Consider the following 12,500-nt stretch of genomic DNA (forward strand, 5'->3'; position numbering starts at 1 on the left):
GTGTATTTGTAATGAAATTCACTTTTTTTTATTATATTTCAGATCACCATAAATTAATCAACATGGATGTATTAATGAAGTATTAAGCATCTTTCACATCCATTCCCACAACCAACAGTTTGCTGCAATAGCCAGTGCTCAGGTTAATCGTGGTGGGAGAGAATTCGGCAATAACCCATGGATTAGATATATAACCAAAAGCCAAGGGTGCACAGAAGTAAGACATATACATATCTATGTATATAAAATAGGAGAAATCATCTTTCCCAAACCAACAAACAAGGAAAAAAAACACCAACCAAATGAAAATATTAGAAGCCATGTCCCTTGGGTGCACCAGAGTAAGGTAAAGTCGTTAGTTCAATGCTCTTTCTCTTTTTTCCTTCTCCATTCAAAAGTGAACCAAATTAAATTTAATTAATCCTTTGAAATAATATGCAATTTGTAAAACATCTGTAGCCCTCTGAATCACAAGCTATACATAAGTAACCATGTTCAACACTGTTACAATATATAACCTATGCCTTAATACTTTTTAAAAGCATACACATCTCTTGGAAAATTTGTATCTGTACAGTAAATATTGAAATTAAAGAAATACAAATAAGAAGAACCAGAAGTACATAATTCCCAGAATGTGACTGCTAAGAATTTTGCAATCAAAAAGCTAAGTTGTTCCTGCTTTTCTTCATGATATGGCATTTTTCACAATCTTTTTCAAGCACCAAGCATGGGGGAATTGTAGGCCAAATTATTTCTAGTAACTAGATAGCTAATGGATTGGTGTTACATAAAGGGCATCATTGATGCAATGATGCCATATCAGTTTTTGAATCTACAAGCACGTTAAATAATTTCTGTATTAAAGAACTGAATTTCAAAATAAAAAAATCAAAGCATGGTATTTAAATTCTGATCTTATCATCCAGTGTCATTTGGCTTACATTTGACAAAAAGCTTTAAATACATAAAGAATATCTATTTAGTAATATATGTGCTTTACTGGAAAAAGTCAGAACTACTGTGACCAGCAGTCCAGGCAAATATTGAATTTTGGAAAGTATGCATGCATATTTTTGAAAGACAAGACAACTTCAATATGCAAAATAACATGTACTTGGTTTCCTCTTAGCAAATAAGAAGTATGGTTGATGCATCATACATTTTTTCTGAAAAGAGCCATACTTTTCCTCACTCTCAAGGCTGCCATAACTGAGTAGTATTGGTATCAAAGACTTTTTTTTACAACATATGCTGGGATAATCATATTGATATTACTACTGTGATGTACAGCAATATAAAATTGTATATAATGCTTCCACTTGTTACATTTGTTACATATTAAGTAACTGGATTGAGATATAATGCTTGACCTTCTGGTCATGTTAAATCTACAGCTGCATAATTTTTTGATAGCTCATTCCTCCCATCATGTCATTTTCTTATTAAAATGAGTTTTTGTGCTTGTTGGTAAATGTCTAAAAACTAGCAACTTTCATGTTACAGGGTTATTTTTCAGCATAAAGTAAAGTTGTAGGAAAAGTTTCTTCAGCTCTATTGGCCTCCTATAACAGCTCACCAGTGAAAAAATTCTTTAGACAATTATAAGTACACCATATTTTTCTCCAAGATCCTCATTTTTTCCCACTAATCCAATATTGTACATGGTCCTTATGTATCCTGCATATCATCAGAACAGATAAAAAAGCTCCTGCCAGCCAGAGCATATATCCAGCAAAGAACTAACGATTTAACTTTACAGCCCACACCTTACTCTCTGTCTTAACACTACTCACTTGTTTCTTCTCTCTCTCCCTCTTCCACTGTGGCTGAAATAAATATTTTTGTGAAGAGGAGCATTTACTGTTACACAAGTCAAAAAAAAAACATACTACATTAATTTGACGGATATTCTTCCAATTTTACACAAAACAGAAAAAATATAAGAAATCAAATCAAATAAAAATCAAAACAAAGCTTACTTTCACTGCAAGTCTAACAAAACACATTCATAAAGAAGGAATATACATGCAATATGTAAAGACATTCTTTTCTTCTTGCAAGGACTTTTGTGGGTTCCATGTTACAGACCTATACATTTTTCACACTTTTACATCTATTATGTAAATATATGGTGACAGAAAAAAGAACATTTAAAATTAATCAATACACTGATGAACATACATTATATCTACCAACCAACTCCTATATTTCTATACACACTTTGTATGAATATTTTTAAAATTCACTTTCAAGCATATCATACATCTGAGAACTGGTAAGTTCTGCATTTATTGTAACCTCTCCTGACTAACCATATAGTTCTTGTATCCCATTTCATATTAAAACAAAATAGCCTATATAAAATGATGTACACAAATAGCAGTACATGTCTAAACTTTAGCATTCTGAAATTTATTTAAAGAATTAGGGTGTTCTGATATGCAGTTAGAAAAACTCTTTCCTTAATTAGTTAAATATTACTAAATAAAATGAAACTTAAATCAAATTTTTTGCTGCTGAACACTGATAAAACCTCAACACATAACCCCCAATGGTACATCTAGATAAAACATGTCATCTATTTCACCTAAAATACTATGGGGACTATCTACACAATTTCAATGTGCTTTATGTCCATAATCCCCAAGATAATTCCAGTTTTATAAAAAAAAAAAAAAAAAAAAAAAAAAAAAAAAAAAAAAAACTACCCTAATTGGCACTGCTCTAATAAAACCTATTATCCATTGCAAAATAAGACCATGTCTTTTTTCAGTAAATCTTTAGTATGCTGTAGTTTATATTAATCCTAATGCAAAACAGAAAAAATGAAAATAAGTTATCAGCGATAACAAATACACAACTGAATGGATTCTATAGCAGAGAAGACTGTTTGTACATAATATAAACCAACTATACAGCATTCACCACTACAGTCTTTTATCAATTCCCAATAAATTCTCTGAATAAATATTTTAATCTGAACAACTAATATAAACAAAGCATGAAAAAGGTCCCCATTTTACTCTCTAAAACTGGGACATTCATAAAGCAAATACCATGTTAGATTTGGATTAAACAATATCTTTGTCAAGGAAGGTGGACACATACTATCCACACAATTTGGCAAGAAGAGCACTCCAGATTCTGTCCCAGGTATTCCAGATCATACTTATGACTTCTTCAGTTCTGAAAAATGCTCTCCAATTACATGTACCCATTACATCTTATCTCTGCTGATTGGTGTTTCTCTTCCCTTTTCTGTTCCTGTGGCTCCTTCTACCAATGTCTTCACTATTACATCAACCCTTCTGTCTCCTGAAAGTCTCCCTGTCCAAATGCCCTATTCTCCACTATGCCAACAAAGTAGTAACTTAATAATCAACTAAAACGTCTGAATATCTAACATCATTCATCAATGTGTACATGAATGACCTATTATATTTACTCACTAACAAAGGAAAAAAACATACCTTTTAGTTTTTCTATCAGTTCATCAGCTTCAGCATTTGCAGTAACTGCTGTGGAGGCTGAACCATGAGATGCCACAGATACATTATCTGCCATGGAATTGTTATCTGTCATGGAAGCACTCTCAGCTGTTGACACACTCTCCACTCCAGAAGAGTTGTCACCAGCTGAAACATTATCAGTATCGTCTTGGCTCTTGACTAGCCGCTCATCCCGCTGGCTGCCACACGAGTGATTGTCATTTGAGGTTTGGCTGTGTGCATCTGTACTGCCAATATCCCCTGCTACAACACCCTCCTGGAGGATCTTTACCTGTGAGAACAATGTCATGTGAACAAACTAACAAACTAACACACTGGCTTCACCATTCAAGTTACGGTTTATCTACATCAAATTTCAAGATAATCTTGAAGAGGTTGTGGATCCCACACTCCATTATTATGGTGATTACAAACTGTGAATAACATACTATACAAAGCAGACATAAAATAGCAATAATAATAAATTTTCAAAATTGCAAAATACAGACTGTGAAAAAGCAAAATCTAGACAAAGACCAAAGACTCTAAGCTCCTAAAAAATGGCAAAAAAAATAATAAGAAGCTTCATTTAATATAGTTTTTACAAATAAATCATGACCTTTAATCATATGTACTATTTGCAAGATCAAAAGCAATTATTTATGTCTGAAATGGACACCCCAGAAAAATCTGATCATTAGATTCAACAATACATAATAAATTATCATTACATCCAAAATCACACACAAAAAGGCAACAAAACTTCATACATCAGTTTTCAAAGCAGATACAAAAGGACTAGATTACTACAATCCACAAAACCTAAGAACTACAAGCTCCTACAAGACACACCTTGGTCAGGAGTGCGGCTATCTTGAGTTCTCGTTCCTCAAGGTCCGTGTTTAGCTCTTCTTCTAGGTGGGCTTTGGCCTGTTGCTGAAGGATGCACTGTTCCCGTAGTCCACTCACCTACAAACAGCCACAGTGAACCCTTAGACCCCCCTATTTCTCTCCTTTCCCCATTTCTCCCATTTCCTCTCCAAGAATCAGAGAATTACTAGCCTTACCTGGCCCACAAGGAAGCTTCACCTCAAAAATATCATGGCAATCAGACATGCATCCCAGCTAAATCACAATCTTATCTAACAAAAGGTTAATGGTAAACATTGGATCCAATATGTTAGTAATCTGAAAAATCACCCCTTTCCTGAGCACCTTTTTATGCTACAAATACACTTTCCTTCTACGAAAAAAATTAAAAGTATCTAAACTTTCCCTTGATTGCAAATATCCAATTACAGGTAAATATATATTCAAAACATCTTTCAATATCAGATTTTTTTTTAACTCTGTGAAACAGATTTCTGAATTTCTACATCAAAATTCATAAAAAGAGCCTAGTGGACAGTACCTGAATGAAGTAAATCCTTATACCAATAGCCCTGTCACACAATTTACAGTGATGCATTTCTGAAGACAATTGTCAGAGAAGGCTATGATCAAAAATATCTATTCCAATCTTAGGAATGGTGAACTAGAGTACAAGGAAGAATAGAGAGAGTGAAAAAAGTAATACTGAGAAAGGGTAAGGGAGAAGTCTGACATTATATCTTACAAGTTTGAAAGTTTGATTCCAAGTTACTGTTTAACTCTTTCTTTCAGTGAACCCTTTCCAATGTACATCAATGACTTCTCAATATTTGAAAATAAATATAAAGTGGGTGAATATCAAGATTGAGCCAATCTTTCATGACTGTCCATATTACTACAAGTTATTGAGAGGTATTACTAAATTATAATAGCAAATACCTTTCTAATTTTCATGAATCCAAAACTTACTACCTCTGAGTATCTATCATTTCTTAATGAATTCTCAACCCGGGAAGATTTAGCAGTATTATAATCCTTTACCTGCAACATGTCACGATAAAAGACAAATTCTCTAGATTTATTCATGAAGTTCTTTCTATAAAAATATTTCATTCACAAGATTTATTATACAACAAGTTTATAACTATCTAACATTTGGTTTACCAGGTTATTCTCTTTTCAGTATTTTAAAATGTCAACATGCACAAAGTAAAGTGTAATCCATATATATCATAGCCTTCTATTGTGAAAAAACACATATTACTATTTTCTGTCTACGAAATCACAGTAGAAAAATCATACCAATATTTCAAAATATCAGTACTTTAAAGGATGGCTCAGAAATAAATTTGTTATATATACATTTTTCTGAAGTTTAACATTTCAGTCCCCCACAAATCAATCCTTTCATCCAAGTTCTAAAGTACCTCTTAAAATGTATTGCTCTTAATCTTCTGATATTGTCATACATTTTCTACAAAGGGAAAAATGGCTACAATGCTGTAAACAGTATTGACAAAGCTGACATTTTAATATTATTAAAGAAAATATATAACATTAATCAACTGTAAATATTATACTTAACAAACATGTTATATAATACATATATCTCCAGAAGGCCACACTGAAGTAATGTGAAAAATATTACTAAATCAATTTCCTAAAACAGTTAGTGGACTTGCTAGTCTGATGTCTAAAAGTTGTATCAACAATTATACAAAGATCAAATAAAGCACATCCTTAAAAAGTGATTTACAGGTAGGCAGCTCATGCATATGGAGCTTCAGTTAACTCTATGTCTAATTCATGCTGTCTGATGAGGGTATTTATTACCAACTGCTATTACATTTAAAGACTGACTTCTCATTGATTACTTTATGGTGCAACACAAATGGTTATGTTATCAAGCCATTATTGATATGTACAGTATTACAAGGGAAGCTAATAGTAGGAATGTGTGATAAACTGGTGATTCTTTGTTCTAAAAGAGCCATTACCCTTTATTACCTATAATTTTCAATCTTGCCTGTTCTCTTGTTTATATGACTTCATCCCAATCCTTACTAGGTTAATCTATTAAACTTGGTGCTTGACTCTAACCCAACTAGGTTATCCTCATGCCCATTTTCAACCCACCTTATTCACTATCTCTTCCTTCACTAACTTCTTGTTCCTTGGTGATCTGAGACCTGGTTACATTACGTACAGTATCTACTTTATACAATACAGGCCATGCAAGGGTATCCAATATGTATACCAAACATGCACATCTAATTCCTATGTACAATACCACAGTTTCCACCTAACCCCATATTATTCTGCAAATACAAGTACAAGTACTGTTAAGGAAACAGCAAGGCACTGTTAAACATATCAAGTAAACACCCCCTAACTAAAGTGGCAGATTATTTGCTTTTTAAGGCAACCTGGTAAAGCCACAGTTTGTCTTGCATTTGGCATCAAACCATAGCAATACCATTACTACAGTTCAGCTAACAGTAAAGCTTTTTGACATTAATTTCTGTTAACAAAGAAAGCTTTAAATAGCAAAACCAGACAAATCCTATACACAACTTAATATTCACACAAGACAAGTAGTGAGTGCAATACCGAGCAGCCAGTGCTAACAGGTAGATGATGCCCCCTACACCTGAGACATTGCAAAGATACATACCTTGGTCTGCAGAGCCATGATTTTATGGTCTTTCTCCTCTAGGTCACTCCTTAGCTCTTGCTCAAGGTGAGCCTTAGCTTGCTGTTCTAGTGTACACTGTTCTTTTAGTTCACTCACCTAAACAAACCATAAACTTGGTTAGTCACACACATACATAATAAAACACTAGACTATCACATTTTTGCCTGTGGCAAAGGTTACCATATTATTAATCTTGCCAGTTAGTTGTAAAATTCACATTCCTGTAACTATCTCATCACATCTAAATACTAACAGTAAAATTATCAGTCTTTCACCCATTCACTGCAGATGGTATGTAGCTATGCCAGAGCTGACTATTGACTGCAATGCAGATGGCATTTGTTTTTTACTGCAAGTTTTATGTCAACCACATGCTACTTTGAGGATATACAGCTGGCAGTAGCTGACCCAAGCATTCAAATTTGTCTTATGTTTGGTGATGAAAGACAAGGGGATGGATAAACTTCCAATATGTGCTTAGGAGACCATCTGGGAGGATATGGGCTCACATAGGTGAAACTGAGTTAAGGGCTCTTTCATACACATAATTCCATAGAAAACACATTTGATTTACGGGATAACAAAATTATGCATTCCTGGGTTTCCACTCTTCAGGTTCATAAACATTCTACAAGTTCATATGGCAATTTATCATGAGGCAAAAAAAAACGAAAAATACTTTTGGTTCAGGTTACCTGACCAAATGTACTTTTTGTCGAAAAAATTGCCAACTAAAATTTCCACCATCTACCACTAATTTAAAACCAATTGATTTCCAAAAGTACCACCAAAAAAATAACCCAAGAGCCACAAAATGACTCTTCAGCACACTGAGCAATCTTCGTGCCATGGGGATTTTATCACATCTATTGACAGTAGCTAATGTATGGCGACGCTGCATATCAAAATGGTAGCCCACATGTAAAGCGTGTTTTCAGGGTTTTCGTTTAGATTTGCAGTGAAAAAAAATGAAAGTCTATGATTATAATCATTATTTTTTTATCATAATAATAATAACAGTAACAATAACAACTCAGAAAATGCCCAAACTTCAAATAACTTTTTTACAATTTCGATTTCTTTAAACAACAGGAGTATATAGCTGATTTAAAAGTTCTTTATGCTAGAAAGAGCACAAAGCTGTTGCGGCTTATATTCAAATGTTGAAAAGAGAAAAATACAGGCAACTTTTTCCTATATTCCTTTTTTCTTTTCTTTTTTAAGCAACAAATAAATTATCACCTCTTATGCTGTACAAGTGGGAAAAAAATCACCTCACAACTTTACAGGTTTATCTTTTTACAAGTGGTATAGATGGGCTTACTTATGCATGTCTGCAGATGATCTTAATAACACCAACAAGTCAGTCTGGTTCATGCAAACACAATGTGTGATAACAAGTCTAGCTGTTTAACCATCCACAGTGAATCAGTTAACATAAAATCTGTGTATTAACAGTCAATTCAAAAAGTGGCCTATATATCAACAGGGAATGGCAGATATTCAGGCTTTACTAATACAAATTCAAAAGGTTAGATATACTTAGGTATAAGTATACACACTGCTGTCAAAACTTTTCCTAACATACAATCAAACGTACACCACTTTTTACCTCTTCCCCATTTATAAACATAGTCTGCTACCAACACCCTTCCTCACATACAAACAAGCCCACGAATATCTACATTCATCCTCACATACAAAAAACAAAACAAAAAAAAAACATATATTTCTGATAAAGATATAATTGAAACCAGTCAACTACATCTCCTGTGCTGTAAAGACACGCAGCCTCAGTCATGCCTTTTCTACTTTTGTCACAATGAACAGCATTCACACACAGACACTAGTACCTCAACACTTACTGGAATACAAACAAAATTACATTGTTATCTATGCTATTAAATATAAAAAAATATAAAAAAAACTACTAATCTACTCTGTTAATGTCATACATCTGAATACTAACTAAAAAAATGCATTCTTAATTACATCTATTTTTCATTTAGCTAACTTACTTTTCGCAGAGCTTTATCCTGAGTTTTAGTTAATATATCTCTTAGCTTGTCTGATTCTTTCTCCTTCTCTTTGTAGGCTCGGGCCAAATCAGAGTACCTAAATCAGAAAAATATTGCATTAATTACAATGTCAATAAGAATCTTCAATCACAGATAATTATACCAACATAATCATTATACTGTAGTGATACCATGTCAGATAAGAAGTGATGTCTGCTGAACCAATTATTGTCCAATTTCATTCATTACAGGACAGACCTCATCTGGCATAATGAGTTACACATGGTGCCATAAAGATTACATGTACAAGACATAACAAAATGGACTCTCATGACCATTTGTTTACAAACCATTTCACACCTCACAAGTTGTTATTAGATGTAGTTTTTAGACAGCTAAAAGGTTTTGTCCTGGCTTAGCAAAACTACTTTTGATGAGCTGCTGCCCCTGAATGGCAATAACCAAGTCTAAATGAGCAAACAACTGTTTAGGGCACACAACAGGTTGATCAGTATTTGCATGTTATGTTAAAGGGCAGTCACATTAGTCTTGTCTGTCCAGGGATGCCCTCACAGAGCAGGATACTTCCATAGCTATGAGGGACACTGAGATGAAAATCCCCCTAGTGCAGCACCGAGCAAGCTACATCTCTCCCCCAGCTACAGGGGGAGAGATGATGCCAAAACAAAAACTGTAGTTTCATTACTAGGAAGCTTATTACTTGATCATCTAAATGTTGATTACTATGTCATATTAGTCAAAATTAAACAATAAAAATGAGTAATTTATATTACAACTATCAATAGTGTCTTACTAAGATTTTAACCCCTTCTCGATGGGTCACACTGTGAGGCATTATAACAAACCGCTCGATCTGTGGCGTGCGGCCATACGCCACAGCGCTATGAGCCGGTGGTTCGGCTTGATGTACCAAACTCCCATGCTCAAAGTCAGTGCATTGCCACTGATGGCCAGAGCATAGTTTATTTTTTATTTTCTTCACCCGTCACCAAGAGGTTAAGGATTATCCAGACAAATGTTCATTTGAACAAATACAAGCACACACCCATTCTGATACGCTTATGACATGGAGCTCATTTTGGAAATTATTTACATCCCTGATTGACAAAATGAAACCCAGAGAATAACTATGGAATACCAGCAATAAATATCATGACAGTAGAAAGTTAAAATTAATAATAATGGATGAAATCTACAAGAAACTTTACTCTGGACATTGTATAATCATACATCTGGAAGGCTGTCACGATCCACAATTAATTATATCTTACTTGATTTCAGTTACAGCTTTTGCTTCCTCCCAACTTTAGTTTTAATCAATCTGGTCTCTTTTACATCCCTGGCTGCACTAATAGCAGTATATATCATTATAAAATTTATTTTAGATTTTCTATTTCTGTTGAAATATGGGGTATCATGGTAGCTGGCACTGTAGTGTGATCATTACTAAAAAAAAAAGTGGAATTTCTTTTCTAAAAGTTTTGTGTCTTCTTTCTTGAAATGTTCAATCAATATGCAATAATACTCATAGAATTCAAGACTACCCTTGATCATAATTCATCCAGGAGGTCATTGTAGACACTTTGGTCTTTTCTTTATGATGGTTCTCTTCAGGGGAACACTGTATATGGTGTGATCAATCCTCTGCCTGTAACTAACCACACACTCAACATGCCTATCCAGTGATCCCCAGCCATGTGCAACTTGTGTGACCATTGCTGTAGATACAGCTGAACTAATTCTTTGGTTGAATCACTTGGGATATTTTAAAGTCACCTGCTATATCATTACAGTTTATGTGTCTTTCCCCATTTCCAAAACTTATGATACCACATCTATCTTAAATAAATAATATGTTAATCCACTGGTCACAGGAGAAATACTATAATATAATGGCAATTAATCACCAATTTTTCTTATGCTTCAAATGACTCCTTTCTGAATGCAGATTTCTGTTATAACTTTAACCCATTCAAGGAAGGCATTTTGCTTGTCATGACACACCAAGCCCATATGCCAGACAGTAAGTATCCATGCCACACAGTGGTGCCTGCTCAACAATATATTCACTAAATAGTTATCTACTTTGTTGGTCCTAATTGTCACTGGGTAGGTACATCCCTCTTAAAGTCTAAAAATTTCTAAATCAAAATAAAAAATATTGATATATCATCCATGCCACATCCAAAATTGTAGATAGCACAAAAAACTTGTTTCCCATACTTCTCTAAATCCATCAGTGATGGTATTAGAAATCTCTCAGCATCATTGACTCCAGTGATTTCAGTCAACCATCCTGCCACTGGAAATAGCAGTCCACTAAATGTAGCAGAACTTCCTGCTCGACACACTCTAGTGCATCACCTCACGTATAGCCGTACCCAGCAGATACACATAACCCAGCAGTAACGGGTTAAGTGGTGAACTGTGCACAAAGTGCAGCAAAAAGTAAATGGTGCCCATTGCAAGGCTCAGCATTTTGTTGATAAAAGCTGCATCATAGGGTTAACACTTAACTACATTTTTTATGAATTTTATATCACTACGATGGCATGAGATTAGTCAAAAAGTAGGCAATAGGGTGACCTGAATAGATTTCTGCATTCCTTGAATTTTTAGGATATTTTTCTAATGATATCAATATCAATACTGTTATTAATATTACTAACAGTATGGTTATATATAATGCTAACAAAATACTAATAACAATACAAAAATAAATAAGAATCAAGGAAAAGGGTAAACAAATGAGATAGTAGTGCTAGCTATTGACCCATTAGTGATGAAGTAATTGTGGCTTCACAAGTACTTCATAACTAATGGGTCAATTAATAAGATATAATCGCAGTGGACATATTATGGCCCATGTGTCATGATATGCCAACACAAAGCATTAATATGAGTGGACAGTGCAACCAGCTTTTTTCAAAAAGAATATTCATGTTATTTACTGTATTTTAACAATGTTGGATTTCTTTAGGATATATATCTATTATTTATCATTAAAAAAATGTTACAATATTAAATTACACAATATTACAAAAACTGAAAATTATAGCAGAATAAATAATTGATTCTGGCATAAAATACATTGATGTACTACTAAGTCTCTATAACATTTAAAAAAAACTTTTCTATAAAAAAAAGAAATTATCCAACTAAGTGAATCCTTTCTTCTAACACCTAACATATTCAGTTATCTAATATTTCTCTAACCAATGAAGATATATTACCATCAATATCATAATAGCAAAGGTACATGAAGTAATATATTTGGCATATAATAAAGACAATTTAATTTTTCTTCTCACCATAATTGGTTTCAATCAACTTTAAATTTCATGCATACAATTACACTATATAAATGAGACATAAGACTGAGGTAGTACAAAGATATTTAATGAT

The 12,500-nt window shown here is 33.6% G+C and overlaps 1 protein-coding gene across 1 annotated transcript in view; it reads right to left on the reverse strand.

Moving 5' to 3' along the window:
• LOC125044879 (golgin subfamily A member 4-like) overlaps positions 1-12,500 on the reverse strand; it is an 87,908-nt gene that overhangs the window by 52,600 nt on the left and 22,808 nt on the right. Inside the window, exons 7-11 of the mRNA XM_047641843.1 lie at positions 9,075-9,171; positions 7,036-7,152; positions 4,344-4,460; positions 3,474-3,783; positions 1,797-1,829 (exon numbers count right to left, since the gene is read on the reverse strand). Coding sequence (XP_047497799.1) covers positions 1,797-1,829; positions 3,474-3,783; positions 4,344-4,460; positions 7,036-7,152; positions 9,075-9,171 — 674 coding nt within the window. The remainder of the gene's footprint in view (positions 1-1,796; positions 1,830-3,473; positions 3,784-4,343; positions 4,461-7,035; positions 7,153-9,074; positions 9,172-12,500) is intronic.

The sequence above is a fragment of the Penaeus chinensis genome, chromosome 36 (assembly GCF_019202785.1).
Source record: "Penaeus chinensis breed Huanghai No. 1 chromosome 36, ASM1920278v2, whole genome shotgun sequence".
Lineage (NCBI taxonomy): Eukaryota > Metazoa > Arthropoda > Malacostraca > Decapoda > Penaeidae > Penaeus > Penaeus chinensis.